The following is a 27,487-nucleotide window of genomic DNA, read 5'->3' on the forward strand; positions in this document are numbered from 1 at the left end:
TTTTACCACATAGGTATTTGCACAAACCTACAATATAGAAATAAGAAGATGTGGTATGATTGCCATTAAGACAACAAACCTACAATATAGAAATAAGAAGATGTGGTATGATTGCCATTAAGACAACAAACCAACAAAGTTCTAATAAAGTAGATGTAAGCAATTGTAGTCAACCCTACTGCAATAATAAAAACTCATACTGTATAGTCCACAAATAAAGGCCACAACACCAAATATATAAAATAATTTAATTGAGAAAACTGAACATCCTATTTATTACAAAACATTAAATTCATTATAACTTTGCATCAAAATGTTTTCTAGGGTTTTGTAAGGTTTAATAACCTTTACTGGTATTCTTTCAGATCTTCCGAAATTTAACTAAGAATATATGTTCAAAATAATATTAAAATATAAATTTTGTTCCCGAAAGAGATATAGTATTCTAAAGTTTAACTGGTAATTTAGTTGCAATAATAAATGGACAAATATCAACCCAAATCTATAAAACCCATGCCAGTTTAAAATGTTTGTGTCATCAACACTCAAAGTACATGCTGTGTTTTACATTATGTCATCTTTAATACAAACAGTAAATAGGAATTAAATTTGATATTTTATAAAAAGGTAAAATACTGACACTGCATTATTTATTATGTATGTTATGTAAAGTTAAATCAGAATATCATATCAATGTAAAGGAGTTTCACAAAAACTAGCCCTTATTCATTTTAAACCATAATAGTCTTTTATACAGGGGAAAAAAGAGGGACTATTCAAAATATTTCAAATTTCATAGGCAAGTAAAGTGAAAAACTTGCTTTCAGTGCAGAAGTACTGATTTGTCCTATTGATATTCACTCAAGTACTAATGTTTAAGTATAATAAACTGAAATAATGATTTAAAGCTTTAGTTTTTGGCAGGTACCATCAATTTATTTGAATATACTTTAGTATTGATTTTGAAATTCGTTCAACCTTGCAATGTAAACATTCACATAATACAATGTAGGTAAATGGATAGTGAATTTTAAATCTATTAATTTTAATATTTAGAATTAAGAAGATATGTACATAAATTTTTACAAAATTATGAAGCTCAAGAATTGTTCATCATATTTATATTTATATGCACTTTTAAAGTGGATGAATTTGATGTTTTGATAAAAAAACAAATCTTTCAAACAAGAAATTGTGTTCATGAACAAATGAAAAAAGGGAAAGTCCAAAAATTGACAGAATTAAGAAATAATTCTCTCATTACACCCTATGCTCTTTTTTAACATGGGTAAATGCATTAACTAGTATACATTTGTTTAGGGGCCAGCTGAAGGACGCCTCCGGGTGTGGGAATTTCTCGCTACATTGAAGACCTGTTGGTGACCTTCTGCTGTTATTATTGGTTTTTTTTATATGGTCACGTTGTTGTCTCTTTGACACATTCCCCATTTCCATTCTCAATTTTATTATATTTGTCAACATATAAAAACCAAGCATGGCTGGGTATTTATACAGCTCTCAAAACAGAAAAGACACAAAGCACAGATATAAGAGTACTCTTATTTACTGACAGCTAATTCAAAACTGATAACAACCCATTAAAAAATCATGTTTCTAAAATATCAATCAGTACACATCCAACAGTCAATGGATTTAGTGTAAAGATGTAATTATCAGTCAGAAAAACTATGACCGTGTGCGACGCCAAAATTTAGGTATCAACAGATTGTAGAGCCATGAATGTGCATATTTATATATAAAAAAATATTTATTTTGATTTTTTAAGTTACTGAAAACAGAATCAATATTTATACCAATAAAAACAGTATTCAAAAACATGCACATTAAATTTATATTTATCTTAAGGACTTTCAATATAAATTTAATCATGACTAATAAAGCAGACTAAACATATCAATGTGTTTACTCTTGTTACTTTCAGGTTTTCTGTATATGAGTCCATTTTTACACTCCTGGTTAACAGCAACACAGTATATAGCTCCACTGATGGCTAATTTTGATACAACAATTGGAAATGGTTCAGACATTTTATATAAAGATTACAGTAAGTGTATACTTTAAACTGAACATTGTACAATTGCAATGCAGATAAAGGAACGAGGATTTTGTGTACCTATACATGCTTGGCAAACCAAAATTAAAGGAACACCATGTACTTTGATTTCTATTTTCATCGTAAAGTCCAGATGACAGGATGTTGGCAACGTTACTGGTACTTTATATGACCATGACATGACAAAATTTGACAACAAGAGTTTATTAAATGAGGAAATTTCTCCTTGTATTCTTTTACTCTACATCAAAAATGATGAATTTACATAAATGGAACAACATTTTAATATGCTCACACTCTTATGCAACATTGTACATGTATAAAGAAAGTTTAAAATTACAGATTATTGGAGTAAGTTCAATAGTATTGAAAGTTTATCTTTTCCTTAATTAAGGCATTAATAGATTTTGAAGATTTTTCCAAAGATGTGTTTTAAATTAATAAAATATTTATTTTTGTTGAACTACAAATTTCTTGAATGCTAATCCTTGGAACAGACAGGAAATTATAATATGATTATCAAATAATAGAAGCTTCGTAAGTTGTGTTTATGGGTTTAATCGGTCATTAGATGTGACTTTTGTCAAACTTAATCAGAAATTTGACAGTAGATTAGACATTATCTCCGTACAGACAAGACTGTAACACAGAAAAGCAATGTTGTATTGATTAATAGGCATACAGGAAAACAGTTTTTAACTCAATTAAGACGTGATCGAAACCTTAAACAGTTATTAGACTTGATATGTGGGAGATTATTAGAAAATGACAGAAAGTAGGCATTATCATTCTGTAAAGGAAAAACACAAAAATTGGTATGTGTAATTACAGAGAATCAATTCCTATTTTATATTCTATGCTGGTGCTATTGTTAAGTTTGAAATAGTTGTCAAATGCAGAATATTGTTCAATTTCCTTAAACATGTTAAACATGCCATTAACAACACCAAATACAATGATTATATCTAGTTAAATTGTTAAGTGTTTCCCAGATCATAAAAAAATCAAATCAAATCTAATATTTTATATCAAAAGTAGTTGAAACATGTTGTATCTAATATTTGTGTTGTCTTTCTGTTTCAGTTCAGTAAATTTGAATAACTTTGCTTATTTAAAGTCATACACTCCAGTAATTTTACTGCAGCTTTGACACACAGTCAATCTTTGAATGTACTCTCAAAATTTGCCAAAAACAGATATACCTTTATCCCTTACTGTACAAGATATTTCATTCTGATTTTGCTCATTCTAGTCAATGTCAGTGACATGTTTGTTTTTATGCAGAGAGGAGGCTACATTTAATAGACCACTTTCGAGTTCATCTGTCACCGGCAAAAACTCGTCAATTATACACGCCTTTATGACGTCATTTACCAGATAGAGGGGCTCGCCTGTATCCCTGCACTATTTACGTTCATCAAGCGTCTTAGTGAACGTCTTTGTGTAGGATAAACTAGAAATAATGGTTGCTCTGTAGGTACTTACTGACATTTCCCTAATGACAGCAGTGTTGATTGTCAATTTTGAGAATTCAATTTGCCGAATAATTCGTACAATATAGAATTATAGTTTTCCAACCACTCGCTCAACATTGGAAGGAAGTGACGACGCCCCTAAACGCACAAATGACGATGATAAAGGCGCGTATAATTGACGAGTTTTTCCGGTGACGGATGAACTCGAAAGTGGTCTATTCCTTTTGAATTCATTAAATGAATTGAATGTCATTTGTGCATTTTCATCCTAATTGAGAAAGTTCAGAATAGCAATACAGTATGTGATGCCAACAATATCTGAAGACCTGATGTTACACTTGAAAAATCAGGTTCTGTATTGTGTGCCCTCAATACTTTAAAAGGCATATGGTCAAATTTTAAGCAACCAGTATTTGTCATGTGATATGAAGGCTTTACAATCAGTATGACAAACAGATATAAGACATCAACTTAATCAAATAACAAAATTTGTCAGGCTACAGTCTAGCTTTTCACTCAATATTAAGAAACTAAAGCGTAGTTTATTATTTAATCAAATAGTTTTGTTTTTCTTCAGCTGATCGTTTTGTTGTGGAATGGCGAGATGTTTACCTTCAAGATCAGAATCACAGTAAGTTTGTGGCTAGTACATAAGAACTGCTGTCATGCAAACCCTTAAATGATCACGATCTTAAATGTCTATAAAGTAAAGATAATTGATTGACTTAACATGATCAGACTTACGCTGGACTTGTAATCAAAAGGTTTTTAGCGTGATATACTTCACCAGTTTAAGTGTCATTACTGCAGCCATATTTATCATTCATAAGAAGGGAATAATCATCAGAGAATACTTAGGCAGCTTCTAGATTACCTAGAATACTATTGACATTGTCCTAATGATTTACATTGTCTTATTAGTGACTTATTGATATTCATAGACAGGAATGGTATCAAAGTAAATTGGAAAATTATCTTTATAATAGCATTAAATTGGACAATGTTTAAATGATTAACTAGTTATTGGTGATAAGTAATTTTTCAGTTAGATTTAAGGAAAAAAACTATAAAAATGTGATATTCTGAAGGGTATTGGCATTATTGCTGTCATGTTTACTCCACAACCGTTAAAAGACACTGATCATAACAAAATTTTTACACAATTGCTTTGACAGTAACAAGTATATTTTGATATTAATTTATTTTTCAAATTGTGGATGTTTCAACTAGTATCTTGTCAGATGGTCAAAAGAATGGAAATTTTATGGCTCTTTTATAAAGTCTGTTTTTCTAATTGGATGGCATAAGTGACCTCATTGATGTCACACAGGTTTCCACTAAATCTTCTAAAAAATTATATTCAAATATTTTCTTTAAAAGCCTGAAAATGATTAGAATCAAAATTGCCCTTAAAATTGTTGACTTTTGAACAAAATAAATTCAGATTGTTCTGATTAAGTGAAAAACATGACCTTAGAGGTAACTTTTCAAATTTCTTCTCAGACTTCATTTAAATAATGATCAGTAGAAGCTGTATTATAGATATGAGTTACATTCTTAACTGATTGTATGCATGGTGACTATGCTTCATTCAACATATTAGGAAATCATTTACATATTTTTCTCTGAAACTACAAATTTGCATGGTTAGTCTTGAACTTGCAATTATTAATTCTTATTGCTAAACTTAAAAGTTTCTCCTTCTACGATTTAAAAAAAAGTCCAAACCATGTTAAACTTTACCATAGTAAACAGAGATTCTTATTTTGGATCATGATTGATTGTGTCAAAAGACATAACTACATTTGTACATGCTATTTACTAGGTTCTTATTGAGCCTTACTATCAATCCCAGAAGCTTAACATAGAAACAGTAAACTTTACTTAGGAGTCCTTTATGACATTTGTCTTTCATTCCAATCAGCTGATAAAGGTACTCCCACCTGAGATGGTTGTAAATACATACTGTGATCAACTTTAAATGCCAGGATGTTAGACAAAATCGTATACAAAGTCAGGCTGTCAAACTAAGGAAATTGTTTTAAGTTTTTGGGAGTGGTAAATATAAATATTCGGCATGGGCTTGTGGGATCAATACAAACACTTTATAGCCTCCAGTTTATATTTATAGACTTTGTATTTGAATTGCCAAGTTTTACTATAAAACACATGAACATTGACTTTCTTTTTATTTTATCAAAGTTGTGGTAGAAAAAAAAAGTACTGCTATTATTAATGTCTTCCAGTATTCTAATGTGCCGATAGCATTATGGTAACAACATGACCTCTCATTTCAACTTTGACAACAACACAGGGCAAGTGCAAGCGGAAAACACTGAAGAACAAAAGTTGATAGATAGTGGTGATTTATTCTGAAAGAAAAAAATAACAATTGCTATGACAAAGTTGAATAAACAAATGGGAAAGAAACATTGTTCTGTCATCTCCCTTCGTTTCATGTGCTTCATAATTCTTTGTTCTTTGTATATTCTAAATCTTGATCAGTAATTTTCAGCAGTATATTATTTTGATTCATAATAATGTAAAACAAATGTGCATAGAGGAAAAGGTTCAGTGAACAGTGTATATGTATGCATTGGTTCATAATTTGCTAAACATTATAATTAAAAGAAACTTGTTAAATAGGGGTGACCCCATGAATTTAGATAGAAAAACTTTCTGAAATTTTGTTGATTTATTAAAGGAGCTTAAGAAATATAAGAAAGAATAACTTATGTCTACATATTGTAAATATCCTATGCAATACTGGAACCAATTTATTTTCCTTTCAGACAAAATTTTAGACAGGAAGATATTTATTGAAGTATATCAATGCTCTTGTTAACAAAACAAATGCTTGCAACCTTGTCGTAAATTTGATCATTCATTGTAAATTAGGTTTGAATATTTGACAAATGAAATGTCTGTTCGTTTTATTTCCGCCACAGTTAATCCTGGTAATTGCACCTTTTCTTGTTGTAAAGTTGTTATAAGATGGTCATTGATTGGTCAGCTATGTATTGGTTGTAAATAAGAAATGTCATATGAACTCTTGAAGTTATCAGCTTTCAATTGTAAATACAAACATAGTGTGATAATGTTGAAATTTAATCTATTCTTCAGCTTTGTTAGTCTGGGAAGTTAGCAAATGGACCATCATAATGATATAACTTTGTTTTCATGTTTTAACACATATTATCGTCACTCTTTTCTATTTTATTGTGCTGCACCTTGAAATAAACAGGATCAGTGGAAATATGTTCCAAAACTATTACCAGTCTGGAAGCCTCCCACCATAAGGATAACTTTTTTAAGAAACACTTTCAAGTCAACCAATCAATATTTAGAACCAAACGAACTCTGCAGGACTTAATATGGTTTTTATGACAAATTTAACTTCCAAGGTGATTACTATTGTTGGTGATGCAGTTCCCTACGTCACACATTAAATAAAAACTTGCTTGCCTTTGACCCATGTGCACTGGTTGTCGTTGGTGGAAGTAATGGGGAAATAATTGTCATTAAATAATAGCTAGAATTATTTTCGCCTCCAACTGACTGTTTGACCACATTCTCCAGTAAAACCACTTTGTTTAGTTGTACATTAATCAATGGTACTTTATTTTCTTTGATCATATAAAGAATTATTGAATCTTAATCAAAGAACAAAGTCCTTAATACAAAAGCTTTTATCTGTCATAGCTATAACATGATTGGAGAACATTATATATATATATATAGTGATAGGAGAAGGAAACAGATCTTCATTAAGAAGTAAAGATTTAGACGGCCATTTGAGGAAAGCTGATTTAAGGCTAGTAATTGTCTTTATTGTCTGTTTATTGGGTTCTATAATGTGATTACCTCATAGCTCTCTATAGGAGTCAAATCTTAAATCAAATGATTGACACATTTCTCACTCTATATAGTATTGATCATAGAGTTGTTACGGAATGATTGGCATAATCTATCAGATAGTCATTAGAAAATGTTTCAATAAAAGTTCTGGTCAGATACTAATTATTACTTAATAGTATGTCACTGGAGGTTGTCCTATTAATTAGGAGTTCTAAAATAGCATAATCTCATAAAACTAGGATGATTAAAGACAACCAGGCCTTATAAAAATCAGAACAAGGATTAATGTAAATACTAAACAAATAATACATGCTATCAATTTCCTTGTAATTAGCATTTTAATAGCTATATAACATTGTAAGTTTTCTCGATTGAGTTAAGGGGGCTAGTGGAGTATGACAGGCTTTCATGTCGAATCTGGCAGCCAATTCTCAGAAACTGATAGATGATGCCCATCTTGGAGAGATTTAAACCATGTGCTGTAGAATGAGGAATATATTTTCTATGTTACATGGTTAAGATATGGTTTGGTAGAATTGACTACATTTTTTGAGCTCATGACCTAATGTTGAGCTCATGACACTTATTTTTTAGTCTTTATGCAGTGGTCAATAAAAAAGACAAATCTCTTCAGAATTATTTTTTTTGGCATGTGGATTCATAAGATCTAATAAGATGTATCCACATGTTCCAAAAATATGAAAACCTGTCACTAAGAAATGACTGAATATGAGGCTTTTACTTTATTAGGAATAGAAAATTGATGAAATATCTTGTTTTAAATATTCCTTATGGTTTCTCCACAGTTATAGGCTACTGTCTTATAGATGTACCTATGTATACTTCATATCCATTTTTATTTGTATGTAGAACCTTACCCAAGCTAATAGAAATAAAATTTTGTATGCAGCACTCAAAAATAGAAAACTGATTAAGAGCAGAGATTTGATTGTGTCCTGACTTCTCTTCCTCATTTTTGAATATTTGTATTGTGTTTACACCTTGACCATCTCTAGTTACTCATCTCTTTGTATATCTCCTAATTGTTTTTTCTTCACTTTTTATGCCCCATTTATGCTCCTTTTATTATGCCCAATTTATGGGCATTATGTTTTCTGGTCTGTGCGTCTGTTTGTTCCTTTGTTTGTCCATTCGTTCGTCTGTTGTACTGTTCATCCGTATTTCCCACTTCAGGTTAAAGTTTTTGGTCATGGTAGTTTTTGATGAAGTTGAAGTCCAATCAACACTTGAAACTTAGTACACATGTTCTTTATGATATGATCTTTCTTATTTTAATGCAAAATTAGAGATTTCACCCCATTTTCACTGTCCAATGATAGTGTTGATGGGGCATCTGTGTAATGTGGACACATTCTTGTTTTTAACTTTATTTCTGAAAATGAATCTGTGAAATAAAATGAAATGTGTTTTGATAAAAGCAAGAAAACCATCTGTTTAAGTTAATAGATATTTTTGAAAATTAATCACAGTATGAAATAATGGTGACATGTATAAAAGCCATTTGTACAAATATTGTCATTTAATTTTATGGCCGATTTGATTTTCTCAGGTTTGATTAAAATCGTCACTACCTAATCAATCTGTTATTCACAGCCAGACTTTATTTGATCTGATTCCCAAACAGATCCAATCAATAAAATTATAGAACAAAACAAAATACCATTTGTTTAATTTAAATTAAAGTGAGAAACATTTCTACACCATTCTTTACAAAAGTAAGTTATCGTTGATAAAGAATAAGAATGAAGCATGATATTTCCTTGGAATCAACTTATAAGGGCAAATAATGAATTTACTGTAGTGTAATCAGAACTGTCTGGTCAATGTCAAAATACTTCTCAATTTTCAAGTAACAAGATTTGTCAGTTAGTGTTCAAAACTCAGATTTCTTTTACTTAACATATGAAAAAGCATGAGAAATAGTAACTGAACAATTTGAACTAAAGTTTTTTTTCTAGATAAGGTCCTTTTAATTATTTAGTATTGTGGGAAAATAGATCCTTAACTTACAATTATTAACTTGTACTAGTGATTATTCTGACTTTATAAATGCCATACCCATGTCAACTACTTTCTTATTGTTGACTGAATTAAAGAAGCAAAAAAGGTAAAATTTTGAGTAATATTTGGACTCAATAATGATGCTTTCAGCAATTTTTCGATTCAACTGAAATTAAGAAATAGATTAATCACGATTTTCAAGGGGAAATAAATTACTTCTGTCAAGAATGTGAACTGGGAAATCAAGCTGTGGGATATTTGCCTCAGCTCTTTTCCACATCAAATTAATATTGAAGGAAATGAAATATTGTGAAAGTGCAATTTATTATTTCTTCAATTGTACAGAAGACATTCAGAATTGTGAATATCAAGCTGAGCTACTCTTTTCTGCTGTTAATGGTTTGGAATGAACTCTAACAAACACAGGCTCTTAAGCTGTTCTTTCAGATTTTCTGCTGTTAATGGTTGGGAATGAAGTAAAAGAAACACAGGCTCTAAAGCTGTTCTTTCAGACTCTCTGCTGTTAATGGTTTGGAATGAACTCTAACAAACACAGGCTCTTAAGCTGTTCGTTCAGACTTTCTGCTGTTAATGGTTTGGAATGAACTCTAACAAACACAGGCTCTTAAGCTGTTCTTTCAGACTTTCTGCTGGTAATGGTTTGGAATGAACTCTAACAAACACAGGCTCTTGAGCTGGTTTTTTCAGATTTTCTGCTGTTAATGGTTGGGAATGAACTCTAACAAACACAGGCTCTTAAGCTGTTTTTTCAGACTTTCTGCTGTTAATGGTTTGGAATGAACTCTAACAAACATAGTCTCTTGAGCTATTCTTTCAGATTTTCTGCTGTTAATGGTTTGGAATGAACTCTAACAAACACAGGCTCTTAAGCTGTTCTTTCAGACTTTCTGCTGTTAATGGTTTGGAATGAACTCTAAAAAACATAGTCTCTTGAGCTCAGTCTTTCAGATTTTCTGCTGTTAATGGTTGGGAATGAACTCTAACAAACACAGGCTCTTAAGCTGTTCTTTCAGACTTTCTGCTGTTAATGGTTTGGAATGAACTCTAACAAACATAGTCTCTTGAGCTGTTCTTTCAGATTTTCTGCTGTTTATGGTTGGGAATGAACTCTAACAAACACAGGCTCTTAAGCTGTTCTTTCAGACTTTCTGCTGTTAATGGTTTGGAATGAACTCTAACAAACACAGGCTCTTAAGCTTCTCTTTCAGACTTTCTGCTGGTAATGGTTGGGAATGAACTCTAACAAACACAGGCTCTTAAGCTGTTCTTTCCGATTTTCTGCTGTTAATGGTTGGGAATGAACTCTAACAAACACAGGCTCTTAAGCTGTTTTTTCAGATTTTCTGCTGTTAATGGTTTGGAATGAACTCTAACAAACACAGGCTCTTAATGGTTGGGAATGAACTCTAACAAACACAGGCTCTTAAGCTGTTCTTTCAGACTTTCTGCTGTTAATGGTTGGGACTGAACTCTAACAAACACAGGCTCTTAAGCTGTTCTTTCAGACTTTCTGCTGTTAATGGTAGGGATTGAACTCTAATAATCACAGGCTCTTAAGCTGTTCTTTCAGATTTTCTGCTGTTAATGGTTGGGATTGAACTCTAACAAACACAGGCTCTTAAGCTGTTCTTTCAGACTTTCTGCTGTTAATGGTTGGGAATGAACTCTAACAAACACAGGCTCTTAAGCTGTTCTTTCAGATTTTCTGCTGTTAATGGTTTGGAACCAGTTTTTAACATCTCGTGCTTTTGCTGTCTTTTCTTCTGTTAACCCTTACCATGCGGTGCCCGTCTTTTGACGGGTGGACCCTAATAACCGTTATTTGGCTCCAATGGCGTTCCATACTTTTAGAAGTCCACTTTATGATATTTTGAAAGTTATGTATGTCCCGTCAACCTGAGGCTATCCATATTCACGTTTCTCATGTATAAGTAGCATTTTGAGCACAAATACGGACTTGGAAAATTGAAATTGGCTAAAACTCGGTTTTCTGGAGGGGTAGGCTTCACATCTGTATCTTACACAAGGAGTTCAGAGGCATAAAACTGGCAAAGATAGTGCAAACTCACGGCCATATAACTACTGATCATTATTATTATTGAAATACGCATAGGAAACAACTACTTCCGGTTTTGGGTCCATTCGAAGTCCAAAATCGGCAAAAATCGTGAAATTCGGTATTTTGGGTCCAAATGACCTTCTGTAGACTGATGAATCAAGATCAGATTCACTCCGATCTAACAACTGTTGGGGTCAATTTGTTCACAAGGGTCCACTCCACACGTAGGCTACAGCTGGATACCTTAACCAGCAACCCTGGGCCTTCTGGGTTAAGAGAAGGGGTGAAAAATCGGCAAAATTGACGCTTTTTGCATCTAATGACCCTCTTTGGGGCAAATTCCCGCAAAAAAAATTCTTTTATAGACAGTCCTAATAAATGTTTACTTTTAGAAAAGGCAATTTCTTTGGTCTAAAACATTATAACTAATCAAATAGTCACAATTAACAAACACAAGAGAAAGAAACCAACAATAAATATGGATTAATCACATGTAGCTGGTTCTGTAACAAATATTGAGTTAAAGTTCATCCTTAAAAGCTTTTATGAAATGTAAATTTTCTGTAGACATTGTTATTGTATCAAAAAAAATGGACTGGTTTATATAGCCATGAGTTATTTATTGTGACATCTATGCCAAAACATTGATTATTCAGCCACTGACAATTAGATTTAAAGTGGTAAATTTGTTCCTATTAATCACATTGCTCATTACCAAGGCTGTTCATATACTGGTTCAAGTTTCAGTTCACGTTCCCATCATCTCACTAATAAGGGAAATATCCACGTTTTATTTATATTTGTATTGTTGTGGTCTTGACAACTTGATTTGCTACACACATTTGTATTGTAGAGCTGACAGTTTTGTTATGCAGTGAATACCTTATGTCTTTGATTAGAAACATTGCTTGTGTGATAGGTTTAAGTTTTGGTTTATGTAGTAAATGAAATAGAAATCTGAGGGGCCTTCAATATGCTTTTAGAGTAATGGAAATCATCCATTAGATATGTCAAGTAAATTGAATGTTTGAATATATCCTTGTAGATAGAATTTATTCAAGGAGGAGAAGCAGTCTCTAAAACCAGATTTGTAATATACATGGTTGATACAGTGATCAGTCAACTAGGTTTAGATAGAATTTGTTCAAGCAGAAGGAGAGGCAAGAGATACTTGAGGGATATTCAAATTCATAAAACAAAAATAAACTGACCATGTCATAATGTTTGTATGTCACTATGTTGTCCTAGGTCAAAGTTGAAGGCCAAAAATTTTGGTTTCGGTTGACAGCCTATATGGTAAAGATCATGTTCACTCTATATCTTGAAAACAGTTATGATTTCATTATCTTATACTTGACATGTATATAAAAGGTGGTGTGTCATAATGTATGTACAACTTCATATGTCAAAGGTCAAGGTCAAAGACTAGTTTCAGAAGTTGCACATATTCTTCTATAGAACCTTCTATTTTGCTTTCAGCAATATCTGTTTGTATCAGGTATTAGTCTGCAACTCCTTTAAAATAGCATGACAAAATTCCATTTAACTGGTGCAGATTCTCAAGGACATAAAGCTGTAAGAAAAAGTACATTTTAGCCAAAGTAACAATAAATATTCCATTTTGTTATAAATTGAAATAGCCTGGTATATATTGATGGGTACTATCTTTAGATGGGTTTGACATTTAATGAGTAGATATCTACATAAATGTGGAAATGTTGTTAATAGAGAATAATTCAATAAACTATTCCCTGAGTCTGAATAACGTGTTTTGTCATCAGCTTTATTCCTCTTGATGTCAAATTATCCAAGCAGTGGAAACCATTCACAACAAACTCTAACTTCATTTGGTAGTTTTCTGCTACACTTGCTCTGAATTACTGTTTCAGGGAGATTGTCTAAGTCATCTTATTATATTTGTAATGACAGGAAAACAGAAAAGATAAACAGGTCCAAAACAGTTTTAATCTCATAATAATAACTAATCAGTGAAGACTAAATTGTATTGAAAAGAATAATGAATGATTTTAATGTATATATATACTCTCTGACTTGTATACAATATTTGAGAAGCGCTATAGGGAATAGTTATTTTCTATATTAAAATTTATCAAAAATGGTGACAGTATAAATTTTGATAGCAGTATTTATTTGCAGCAGTTCCTAAAATGACAATATTTTATATTTAATTTTCCTACATTGTTCCATAACAAATGCTTGCAATTATAAATAACTATACAATATCCTGATTTGTCATATTTCTTTCAAGAATTGAATAACTTAGGTATATTTCTAAAATCTGCTGAAAAACTTAGAATTTAATTGCAGTAAATAATATTTTTGTTCTCACTTTATTTAAGTATCATATCATTCTCCGCTCGTATTTTGTATTTTGTATTATGTATTATGTATTATATGTTCTTTCATGCACACCTTATATTTATATTTACTATATATCCCTTGTGAAATTCTTATATTGGTGTAAAATTGTGTATATGTATCCTATAAGCTGTATTGCTTTCGGAATAAAGTATTATATTCAACATTACTATGTTTCGGCCAGTCTTGCTACGATCAGTAATTATCAAAGAGAATTTTGTTATCAGTTATTAATTTATATGGAAAATCATTCTATAGAGGTTAGCTGACCCTTACTGACCCTGATTTTTAGGGGTCTTCTTGTTTAACTAAATATTCCTTTCCTGGTGATTGTAACAGGAAAATAATTATCTTGGGAATCGGATGAATCCTTGGCTATTCTGCCTCTGTCATCTGTATGAAAACAGAAATTTTGTGTACATTTATTAATCTTGATTCAATTGAAAAAACACCAATAGACCTATTGATTAATGTCAGTCTAATGACCTTGACCTTGACAGAAGGAAACTTTTCTATAAACATCCATTTTCAGGTTTACTTTCAAATTTAAGTTCAAATTAATTCTCTCTATAGCTTGAACCAAACTTTTGTCATCCTGATGACAATGGTGAAATCATACACAGAATACACCTATATTATACCATGTATAGCAAGTTATTTGTCTTAATTTAATAATAAGAATCCAAAGCCTATATAAACAATTCATTAATAGAATTGGGATTCTGTTTACAATGAAAAGTGATTTAATTTTAAAAGCCCCAGTTACTGTTTACCACATTTGATTAAAGACGACTGAAGTTTGAGTCAAATTATAATTGCTAAATATGAGGTTGAACTGCTTGGATGAGGTCAATGTTTGTTAATGCAACTTATACACATATATCATAAGTCAAACATAGTTTATGTCAAAACCTAATATTAATGTTTTATTAATAAATAATTAATAATATTGGTTAAAATGTATTGATTTTGTATGTACTTAGATTCCTCTGAAGATCACAGTGTTGATAAGGGAATATCAAATGTACAAATATCTGTAGACATTTATAAAATACAGTGTATATAAATATTTTCATTCATCTGTCAATGACATTTTATATCCTTTATATAACAGATACCACTTTATCATGAAATAAACTGTGAGGGTGGAAAGGGGATACAATATTTGGCACGAAGGTGTATATACTTAAGACTATGTGTCACATGATCTTCATTTCACCTTGATCTTTTGACCTCAAGGTGGAAATAATATTTTTTTTTACATTTTTTCTGTCTCCAGTGTATCACTTTATTTATACTTTGATATAGGCTTTTGCTTTTTTTCACATGGATGCAATAACTCAAGACTTTGTGTTGCATACCCTGAAGATAAATTTTGACCTTAACAGAGGATTATGACATCTTACCCCAATTTTTGGATGTGTGTTTGATACTTTTGGTCAGGATAAATAAGATTTATTAATTAGTTGTAATTGGCCTTGACCTAGCTTTCAATAACTATGAGAACTTATTACAGAGCTTTCTCTCAATTGTTTTTATGTTAGTTTTTTTTTCTTTCTTTTTTTTTTTCTTAGAATTTTTCTTAGAATTGGCAGTTGTATATTTGAAAAGGTGATTAGAATAGAAAAGTTACAAGTTATGTAGCACTTTGTGAAGGGAAATCTAATTTGTTCTATTATTTAAACACTTTTAAGAATTCTAAGAGCATTTATTGATTTGTGATAGTTAAAGTTATTTGGTGATATTTGTATTCTTGGGTTAAGATAGTGTAAATAAATCTATTGACAGTGGGTTTGACATTTGACAGCAATCTTGGTCTGTTTCAAATTCTATCGCCAATATTGACGTACCCTGTAATTGAGTTCATGATACCATGCAATTAATGTGCACAAATAATTCTTAGAAGTGCAATGAATTCTAAATGAGCAGTAATGAAGGAAATATCAGAGACAATTCATTGTTGACATTTTAGTGCAAAAGTACTTTTACATCTTTTCCTCTAAAATTGTATTAGTCAGGAAAATCTGTTGGGCATCTTTAGGGGACAACCATTTGATATTCTGGGGGGGGGGGCCAGGAGGATTTTGAAAATAAATAACTCAGCCTTGATAATCACAAAAATAAATGGTTTGTTCTGTGGTAGTTTGAAAATAAATTACCTGACTTGCAGTGGATTGAAAATAAATAACTCAGCAGGTCTATAGCTTATTGGGCCTTCAGCGGTTCCAAAACTCTTCAAAAAAAAATTTGCCTCGCTCCGCTCGGCAAAATATCCAGGACAATACTTTTGAAAGAGGCTAGGTAAAACCAAACTAAATTAGCTTTCATACTATGCATGCATGCAATATGTGTATATTGCTTGGTAATAAAAATGATTCAGTTCGTTAAGAAAATTATAAAATACTTACTCTAATTATACCAATTGTATTTTTATAATATACTTTTTACTATGTATTTGTGTTTCATTTGTCTCTCGCTATGTATTATCTTAAAATGCCTGTATATATTGTCCTCTTGTACACAAGTATGTGTCTCAGAGGTTATGAATGAAATCTTGAATCTTAAAATTTCTGAAGGGGATAATGATCTACTAGTATTCTGATTAAATGGTACACAATGACTTGACTGTACATGTATTAATGAATGGTTTACCTTTTTAAAATGGTTATTTGGATGGAGAGTCGCTCATTGGCACTCACGCCACATCTTCCTATATCTAATTATTCATAATTAACAAATATTTAAAGAATTGTATGTTTTCGAATATCATAAATATAGTGGTAAAAAATGAAAAATCAGTCCTTTGCTTTAATGAAAATGAAAAATCTTGCTTCAATAGTGCAGAAAATGAATAATCTGTCCTCTCAGTTTACAAAAATAAATAACCGATCAAAAACAAATCCTCCTGGCCCCCCCCAGAATATCAAATGGTCGTCCCCTTAGAGAATGATTTCATCCTCCTGAATGTAAATAGAATTAACAGCTCAGTATCTACAGTGTGTTTTGTTATTGGTAGATCTGCCACTTGTAGGATATGCTGACAAGACATAATGTTTGTCTTACTTTCCTAACACTGATGTTGTTCCTATATGTTATTAACGTCTTACTATTCTACTACCAAATTTTACATTCTCTATTTCAAAGTACATTAAGTTTGTCCAGATTACGTTATATGCTTCAAAATCAACACATGAACACATGTTTTTTTTGTACAGTTGAAATAATGAAAAATATCTGAATAAGACCCATGGCTAGTACATACCTATACCTTTGGAAAATAACAACATGTCAGTTTATGTGGTTAACTGATAATCTTGGATTCTTTTTGTATAATTTAAGATTTTTGTGCAGCATTGAAATCTGTTTATTTTGTGTTGAATGAAACATGATAATTTTGTTGTCTCAAACTGTATGTGGACGACCTCTTGCATGGTATTTCATTTGGTTTTATTGCTTTGTGTTGCTGTCTTATTAATGCTTTAAAGCAGCTCACAATATTTGACTTTGAAATCCTGAGAAAATATGAATGCAACCAAGAATAAAATCACTTTAGGAGCAAAATCAAAATGGAACCAATGAACTGTATGAAGATCAATGCTGGAGTATAGCACTATTTACTGTACAAAGGACCTGTTATAGGAAACTCATTGCATGTTAATACAAACAAATACAATTTCCTGTCTTAAGTGAGAGCATGTGGGGGATAGAGATTTTAATGAGAATAAGATTACCATAGTTTCAATGTGTAACTTCAGTCATTTCAATTATTTTTTTTCTTCTTTCAGCAAACCCATTCAGTTTCCAGACCACATTACATAAAAATGGCAGTATAGTTTTTGGTTATAGACAAGTAAGTTCTGTCACTGCAATAAAACAATTCATAGCAACGACATCATATTAACTAACCATTGGGAATCTGTGGTATATAAAATAGTGGCTTTTAGATGTACAACAATCACTAGGTCTTTTGTTGCTTGACATTATAACTTTTATATAACATGTAGTGAGAATAGAGGCAAAAAGGGAAATGTATTCATGTTTTTATTTGATAAGTAAATTACCATTGTTACAATATTATTGACCATTCAAAATTGCTAAAAAAAACACCACTTAGACAGCTGATTCAAAGAGGATCCAGAACAAAACTTATAGATATTGTCCTTCTAAAAAAAATGCTGCTTTCCTTAACTGATACAATAATGTTTATAATGAAATGGTCAAATGTACATCAGAATATTTTTTTCTTAATTTTTTTAAATTTAACAACAACAAAAATTTCATAAAATCATAAGAAACTGCAGGTTTAAATTGCATAGAACTAACTAAATGGTCAGTATTTAATCTTTAACTTAAAGTTCAAGATAGTTGTAATTGTAAAATGTCATTTGCAATAACATAAAATGGACATAACAGGTCATTTATTGAAAATCAATATTATAATTACAGTTTAACTATTCAAAAGCTTTTTCATCAAGGCATAGCTATCATCGATCTACATGAAGCTTGAAGCAGTGTGTACTTTCATCAATTAAAAAATGTTTGTACTAAATATACACTTGGGTTATTTGAATTATAAGATGCTTACTCAGAAAAATTTGAGTTCAAAAGTACAAAATGGTATAAATTAATTGTATACCACAATGGTCATAAATAAAAGCTAAATTACTTATACATTTTTTGCATATTACTTTTTTAAATGATTGTAATTTATTTTACATCATGAAGTACATACAGTTGAAATCATAGGAAGCATTGTTACCAATGTGTTTTTATTTTTTCTGATTCTAAGTATAAAGAATTATTTAGACCTGAAAATTGACATATCAGACATAATGACTTTATGCATAAGCAGGAATAAAGCATCTTTTCGTGAATATTTTATAAAATATTTCATTAAGTTAAAAGTCTGCTGTTCAAATATTCATATACTTTAACCAGCTCTTTATTAAGAATCAAAATTTACAATCGTAATGCATTCTGAATGAAAAATGTCATTCTCTTGTGTGTTATACATAGCCATTACTATTCTATTGGTCCATTTAGTAACATTCCTGATCACACTAATATGTATTGTCATACAATTAATCCGAACATACTCATAAAATATGAATTGATATAATATAATATGTCAGATGCAGGAAAAAATATATCAAAGGATGCATTAATATTATCAAGTTTCTATTGCTTTACTTGTAATGAATAAAACCATGTATGTCAGAATGTCAGAACTTTCTGAAAATGGATCTCCGATACAAAATATAAAAAAAAGATGATATGGCATTATTGCCGATAAGACAACTTTCTATGAGAGATCAAATGACACAGAAATTAACAGTTATAGACCACCGTCAACAATGAGCAAAGCCCATAGCACATGGTAATCCTTGAAAGGCCCAGAAATCACAAATGTAAACAATTCAAAGGAGAAAAATAACAGCCTAATTAATGTACAAAATTATTTTTTTTACTTTGTAGTTAAGACAACGCATTTACACACCATAAATGTTTGTTACTTAATTAAGTTGTTGAGACATCTTATCAAAAACAGTAACTATGTTGTATTAATTGTTAATTACTCAACAGAATAGCAACAAAGTGTTTGGTATTGATTGTTGTCTGCATAGTTTGGAAAATGAAAAAAATATGAAAATTACAATTATTTATATCCCAAGAGTTCTTTTAAAGAACTACTTAATTCATATATTGTACTTCAACCTTCAAATTAGGGTGTTGTAATCTTAGTTTTAGTATGATATACATGATTGCAATTTGTTTTATCGTTCTGTCAAAGTGTTAAGTTAAGGTGGTACCTAACACTACAGGGAGATAACTCTGTAAAATCAGTAGAACGTTTGAATGACGCTGTGTTCTTTAGGGAATATAAAGCTTCTCAATGATCAAAATAAGTGTTTGTCAAACTGCTATATAACCAGTGTAATTTTTCTGATTAAACGGTTGGTTCAATTTTTTTGATATTTTTATATTTTTGCCAAAGGGTCAAAGTAAATACTTTGTCAAAATTTTAAGAAAATTAAACGAGCCAAATTAATTTTAGTTCAGGTGTTAGGTACCACCTTAAGCAACATGATATTACATCCAGTGTGTGTTAGTTGAACATAAAATCTTAGTCCTTAGTATCTTCAGCAAAGGGGATGAATATCATTATTTGGATAGCTGCAAAATCATGACCTAGATAAATGTGATAAATGATTTAATAAATATAGGATTCGACTTATGAAGATAAAGATACAGCAGACTTAAATCTGAGCCATATACAGAGCTTAAAAATATTGTAACAACATGGTTATTTACAAACAAAATATATCTTTTAAATTCTGGCAGTATTTGTAACTATATTCAACATTTTTCATTGCAGGTACCACTAGATGTAACAGAAATAATAACCGCCAATCACCCAGTAAAGATAGGTGTTTCTGATGCATTCTATGTGGATGCTACAGTTAATGGTTAGTAGTCAAACTTCTCTATTCTCTCTCTCATGTTCTTCACTCCTCTTTTTCTTTTCTTTTTATGATATTTCTGTTTGAACTATTTTCTATCCTTTTTATGATATTTCTGTTTAACTATTTTCTTTTCTGTTTCATTTGATTTAATTATGAATCAGGTTACTATTTACTTTTATATAAATACTCTTAGGCATTCACAACATTACAGTGGTTCAGTTTAGATTGGTGTCGTGTTTAATTTTTGTGACGATTTGTTTTAGGCCAAAGATCTAGAAAAGGTTTGTTTTCCAAAAAAAACAACAATAAAACTTTATACATTAGCAGTCACATGAGAAATATATATCTACTGCTGTTATATAAACATATGTTAGGAGGTTGTGGTTTATGGAAGGGTGTATGTTTATGCAAATGTGAAATGTCATAAAAACAGCTTTGCTATAATTATGTTCGAGTTTTGTTCTCATTTTCCATTAATTTGAATAGATAATTGAATCAATAGTATTTTTCTGTATAATCAACAGTTGAAAAGAATGAAACTGAATATAAATATTCTGAGTTAGAAGGTAAATAACAGAGCATCATGTCCAGCATCATGTCCAGCATCATGACAATTCTACAGAATGTTAATTAAATAAGCTTGTTATCTTGATACAAAGACAAAATTTTGCACCATTTTTCGTGCATCATGTCCTATATTATGTTTTAATTGCATGAAAAATAATCCTTCACATGTAAAGAAATTTGTACTGTAAATGGGTAAAAACTTTGTTATTTGTAATAGCTTGTCGTCTCTGTAAAATTGATTAAAATACTTATAAAATACTGTTCCAAGGAAAACCCCAATATATATGTCCTTGAAGAAGGGGGACAATTAGGGCGTTCTGGTTGTTTATCTGCATAAACATAGGCAGATCCTCCTTTCATTGGAAAAATTTGGTTGATTATATAGGGAATCACTGAAGCATGACTGTTTAGGTCAGTCATTGCCCCTCCCCCTTATGAAAAGTTCTGGATCCCCCACTGAAAAACATGAGAATCTGTCTACCAATGATTTAAAATTTTCTAAAGACCGTGTGCATATTGTACCATATTTAAACTCCATAAAAGTGTGCTTTTCAATATTTCTTTAAAGACAAACATAAAATGTAGTCTAATATATGGGAATAGAACTATTTTTTTTAGTTTACATCTAATTTTATATGATTCAAATAAAAAAGAAAATTATGCTCCTAAAACCAAGTGATCTTTCTTTTATTTTGTGAATACTTGGCTGGTTCTGTGCATGAATTTGTGATGGCTTAGTAGTTAGCATGAACAAAGAATGGAAAGATGGTTATTGAACTGTTTGCATGATTTTTACTGACAAATATTATAGAAGCTGGATTATTTAGTGTCTTCTTCGATTGTATATTTTTTATTCTAATAAATTCCATACACAATTGTACAAATGTATGAAGTTATGCTTCATTTATAAAGTTTCATTTGTTTGTCTGTCCTTTGACAAAGGGAGACAATTTGTTTTAGTAGTATTTCTTCTTCTTCATACATGTAAATGTTCTAACTCTACAAGTTTAGTCTATACTGTATTCACCTTGTCTTCCCTAACATCTATTCATTTGTCTGTGTGTTCAACAGTTAAAAAAACAATCTTCTGAGTGACTAAGTAACATAATGACTTTATAAGAAACTTGGCACAGCCTGCTTGACAGTTGTGACCACTTTTCAAATCTTTTAGTACCTACATCCTGTCAGCCTATACTTAGAATTTTGGATACAGCCATACTGGATCTATAGGGTCACTTCTTGGTTTTAAGATTGTGCAGAATTCTGATTGGAAGATGTATGAAGCTAATAATGTATTTTAAAATACACCATTCTAATAATGTCTTCATGTTTTGTTAGCAGATAAGCAGTTTTAATGTGTGGGCACTTTTTGATTCTATCAGAGACCTCTTCTTGTTTGCGAATATTGAATTTCAACATGTTGAATACAATTAAAATTTCTGTCACACTTTTCATTTGTATTATTGAAAAGAATTAAATATTATTTTGTCACCTCCCTTGAGTGATGAGTTTTAAAGTGTGAGAACTTGTGAATCTGTTAGACATCTAGTTTCTGTTTGGCAATACTGTGAATACCAATATTTTGAATATCTAGATTTGGTACATTATTATATTATTATAGCAAATAAGTCTATTTTTATTTACTTTTGAATGATATTTTTTCCTTCACAATGTTTTGTACACCTATATTTCATGCTTTTGTGACTTCTGTTAAGTGCGATGTTTATAGCCGATTTTTCAACACCAAGGTGTTCTTGTTAAGTTACAGCTTTTCAGCAAAACTTTTCTCATTTCTTAATTACATTTAATGCTTGGGTTACTTGTGAAGACTTTAACTTTGGTTCATTTCTGATAAATTGGATTAATTTATCACTCTATATATAGATATAGGAAAGGATTAATTTATCACTCTATATATAGATATAGGAAAATGTGGTATAGGTGCCAATGAGACAACTCTTCATTCAAGTAACAATTTATAAAAGTAAACCATTAAAGGTCAAAGAATGGCCTTTAACACAGACCATTGGCTCACACTGAACAGCAAGCTATAAAGGGCTCCAAAATTTACTAGTGTAAAACCATTCAAACAGGAAAAACAACCTTCTAATCTATATAAAAAGTGAAAAGAGAAACGCGTATGAACTACATAAACAGACGATAAATACGAATATATTATGGTGTCTGTTGATAATTTTATGTCTTCCCAACTGCAGTGTCATCACTTATGATATTCATCATGGTGCTGACATTAAATTTTAGTATAATAACTCCGTGTAATTTTGTAAGATATTTCCCAGGTATAACACGGAGAACTATTTATGAATACCACAGAGTAGAAGTGAACTTGACGTTAATTGAGGAAAATACAGTTGTTCTACTGGAACCATTATTAAGTAAGTGTTAAAGAAGTTATTGTGGTATAATCTAAATAAAGTGTTGAAAAGTTGAAAAAATATCCATTCTTGTGTCTTCTATGCTACTAAAGGAAGAGACCCATTTCACTGAGCAACAACCTCTGAAACTATACACAGTCAGAAATTTTTGTGATATGATATAAATGTTGTGTTTTGTACTTCCTAAATTTGTGTTTGAAACAATCTTTTTCCCACACAAAATATCCTTATTTCAGAGAGTGTAATCATTCTGTGTCTTATACACTTTCTTGCATGCTCAGTCAAATTACTGCTTGCATAAATTAAAAACTCTGTCAACACTTGCCCAATTGTACTGGGGTTTCACTGGCATCTTCTAGTAATTTTAAAAAAAATAATTCAATTCAGATCATATCATCAAAATATATTGCGTCTGAGAATATAAAAACAGCCTTGTATGTAGTAATGTTACTCTCTTTTATTTCTACTTTAAGCCTGTAACGTAGCGAGTAATTGTGAGACGTGTATACAACAGAATGCTAACTTTGAATGTAAATGGTGCTCTGCCATTAGTCGATGTTCTGATGGTATAGATTGGCACAGACAAGAATGGTTGAAAGCTGGCTGCACATCTTTAGTAAGTATCAAATATTCACACTCATGACCATTACTGCAAGTTGTATATTTTTAAAGAATATAAATGACTACTTATTAACCTTATAAAGCTTAACTATGACCATTCTAACAGAAGATTAGAATCCTATGTACAGCCTAAAGAGGCAATTCAATCAGCTGATTTAAAGTTTAATTTCCAGGTCATATTTTTGATGATAATGCATGTGATAAGTGAAGAGCATGTGATGAATAAGGAGCATGTGGCTAGGGAATTCATCCTCTTTTGAAAGTGACAGTATTGTTAGTGAAGGCAGAATCTCACATTTTATAGTTAGAAATTTTAATAAAGCTGTGATCTTACAGTGATATATATGTTAAGAATAAACAATGTTGGTTTCATATGGTTTAGAAACTATAGCCACTATGATCAGAAAAAAATCTCAACATGTCAGAAACAAGTTGTTGAAAAGTCTTGCTCATTTATTTTAAACATCTTGGATTATTGGAATATTTAACAAAAATATTCACGAAACACAAATGGTTAAGAAAAAAAAATGCTAAATTTATTGAAAAATTTAACTGGGTTTTGTTTTTGTAATTGGATGACTTTTTTTCTGCAATAAATTGCTGTCTTCACTAACAGTCATGTTTTCAATTTAGCTGCATTAAAAATGTTTAAAGCTTTGTTGATACAGTGAAGTTTGTTTTCAAGAACTGAATCACTACTAGATTTAATATTCTGAGAAACCCTGCACAAGTAATTAAATTCAGATAGAAACTGTCCTTTAACTTGATTTCAAATAATGATTTTGTTACAGCTGAAATATGTTATCTTCTTTAGTTTGTATAAGCTTTACAAATTTTACAATAACATCAAATTTGTTCAGTCTTAGACATCATCTCACTTAAGTTTATTGATGATTGTCTTCCATGGAAATTGAAATGTGGCAACTGTTTATAACTTTGTCTGTTTTAAATGGGGATAATTTTTCTGAGACGGTTTTTAATGCTAATTAGTAATTGACAGTTCTTGGAAACCTACTCCATTATTATGTGTGGTAGTTGATTAACATCCTTTATTACATATTTGATGTTCTTTATATATGTTGTGACAAAGTTGATTTTCTTTAGGCACATGACACTGTTAGTCGCTGTAATGAAACTTATACTACCACCAAGAAACCTACTGATACAACCTGTGACCCAATGGTAAAATAGTAGCAAGCTAGGCACTTTCTCCTAGCTGTGTGTATAACTCTCTCTCACTATTGACCCCTATTGTATTGGAGTAGCTAATCTTAAGTTAATTGTACGCACCACTTGATATCTCTATCTGACTAGAGAGTCCCAATTTTATTCTGGTAGTAGCAGGTGCTTGCCCTTATTTTTTTTGGTTCCCCTGCTTATATGCACCACTTGATATCTCTATCTGACTCAAGAGTCCCAATATCTTTCAGGTAGTAGCAGGTGCTTGTCCTTATTTTTTTTCCCTGCTTAGATGACCAGTATATTTGTTCTCTCTCTTTTGTCATGCTTCTCTGCATATATCATCTAAAGTAAAGACACACTTATTTTGATTGATTGATAGTTTAACTCCACATTCAGCACTTAATTGTGCTATTTCTTGTCGGTCAGTTTTTATTTGTTGAGGAAGCTGGATTGCCTGGAGGGAACCCAAGACCTTCGGAACGGAAGCTGACAATCCTTGTCAAATATGGTCGAAGTCAGCTCTTCTGCCTATTTTGTATATTAGTATGTTGTTTTAACATATGGTTAATTTTTATGTTAAGGAGTAGTTAATATTCGAAGATTTATTGACAATGGCATTACTTGACATCAACCTTTGATCAAATACCCCTCCTCTGACTGAAAACTTATTAATTAATCCAAACATCCTAACAGAAGCTAGCAGCCTTACTATACCTCACATACCATTGATATACATATATAAAATACTGATCTGTGTCCACATTTTGCTTACAAGGATCTGACAACACTTGGTTCTATTTTCTGTTCTGGTTAAAATAACATCAGCCAACAAATTGTTTGCCTTAATTTTTAATTTAATCCTGAAAAGTCTTCAAAACAGAAAGTAGAAACAAGCTTTGTCAGATCATTGTAAGCATGAACACACACAATCTATATTTCAATCAGATTTCAATGCTAGAAAGTGCATATATACATTTTCTTTTAATTTTTTTTTTGCATGGTACCTTTTAATCTAGCAAAATCTGAGAAAATGTTTCTGTCTTATATATAATTAAATATTTATTGTTTTTCTTTAAACAATGTTTTTGATATAGTTGGAAGTTTGATATTATATTAAAATATCAAACTACCATAAAAATGGACCATGTTGGATCTTCTCAGATTTTGGTATGTGTAAATGCATGAATTTAGTTTAGTATCTTTACTGCATGTTATTTAGGTTAGTGAAAAATGTGCCAAGTCTCCTTCAACACTATCTACAAGGACGACAACTATTACAAAAACTTCAACAAAACCAACTATTGTTACAACAAAACCAACAAAGGTTAAAACAAAACCAACAAGGGTTACAACAAAACCAAGTACTGTTACAACCAAACCAACTTCTCCCATGTTGAACCATTCATCATTAACAAGAACTTCCAGCTCGGTTAAACCTTCTGAGAAAGTTTCTACAATTTGTGACAGTTCATCGGTATTATGATTGCAAAAGGGATGTCATTGAGGCCCCATTTAGGCACCAGTTTTCAGCTAAGATTCCATTCCTCTTTTTGCATACATTACACATATTTGAAAAGAAATGGAATTATAATGCTCTGCCCATTAAGGTATTGGGTAAAAAAAAAAATCTGGTCTAAGGGTTTGTGTGTCCATCCCTTCCATCTATTAGCTCATCTGTTGCTACGTTGATCTGTCCAATACCAGGTTAACATTTTTGGTCTAGAAGTAGATTACCATGAAGTTGTGGTCACCTCAAGCGGGCAAACTCAACAAACATGGTCATTATATGCTGTATATTTTATACTACATGTATATACCAAATTAAAATTTTATCCTCATATTATCTCTTAATGAACACAGAAATCTGATGGTAAAAAATTAAATTATGAGGTTAGACATTTGTGATGGTAGTTTTACCATGATATTTTGGTCACATCAACTCGAAACTTACGTAGTACATAGGAATGTTGTAAGGGGGAACATTTGAGTTTGTATCAAAAATAACATTTTTGACAAAGATTTATAACTCACTGAACATGGAAATAGGATATAGGATTTGGATAAATTGAAATATTTTCTTGTTTTTAATCAGATGTTTCCTTCTAAAATTTTGCATCTCATTTTGTTTTAAGCTTTAATATCTTTATTTTGAAAAATAATATAAAGGCAGTTTTGCCTCTTCGTATATATTCAATTTACAAAAGCTTTGAAGCCAATATGGTAAATCAATGGCAACCCGTTGGATTCAGTTAAATTTAGCGGGAAATGGAACTTTTTTTTTAATTTAGTATTTATATTATATATTTTGTTTAATTGGGTGCACATATCTAGAATGCAAGCCACAAATTCTGGAATCTTTAAAAGGTCTA

General features: G+C 30.9%; 1 protein-coding gene across 4 annotated transcripts in view; it reads left to right on the forward strand.

The window, feature by feature from the left end:
- LOC134706355 (plexin domain-containing protein 2-like) overlaps positions 1-27,487 on the forward strand; it is a 55,558-nt gene that overhangs the window by 23,521 nt on the left and 4,550 nt on the right. The window contains exons 5-12 of one of the 4 annotated variants that reach the window (XM_063565219.1): positions 1,943-2,065; positions 4,127-4,180; positions 17,674-17,738; positions 20,265-20,355; positions 20,877-20,918; positions 23,220-23,315; positions 23,789-23,931; positions 25,041-25,118. In XM_063565219.1, the coding sequence (XP_063421289.1) occupies positions 1,943-2,065; positions 4,127-4,180; positions 17,674-17,738; positions 20,265-20,355; positions 20,877-20,918; positions 23,220-23,315; positions 23,789-23,931; positions 25,041-25,118 (692 nt within the window). The remainder of the gene's footprint in view (positions 1-1,942; positions 2,066-4,126; positions 4,181-17,673; positions 17,739-20,264; positions 20,356-20,876; positions 20,919-23,219; positions 23,316-23,788; positions 23,932-25,040; positions 25,119-27,487) is intronic. The other 3 variants (XM_063565221.1, XM_063565220.1, XM_063565223.1) reach the window with 3 other exon arrangements.

Source organism: Mytilus trossulus, chromosome 2 (genome assembly GCF_036588685.1).
Source record: "Mytilus trossulus isolate FHL-02 chromosome 2, PNRI_Mtr1.1.1.hap1, whole genome shotgun sequence".
NCBI classification, from domain to species: Eukaryota; Metazoa; Mollusca; class Bivalvia; order Mytilida; family Mytilidae; genus Mytilus; species Mytilus trossulus.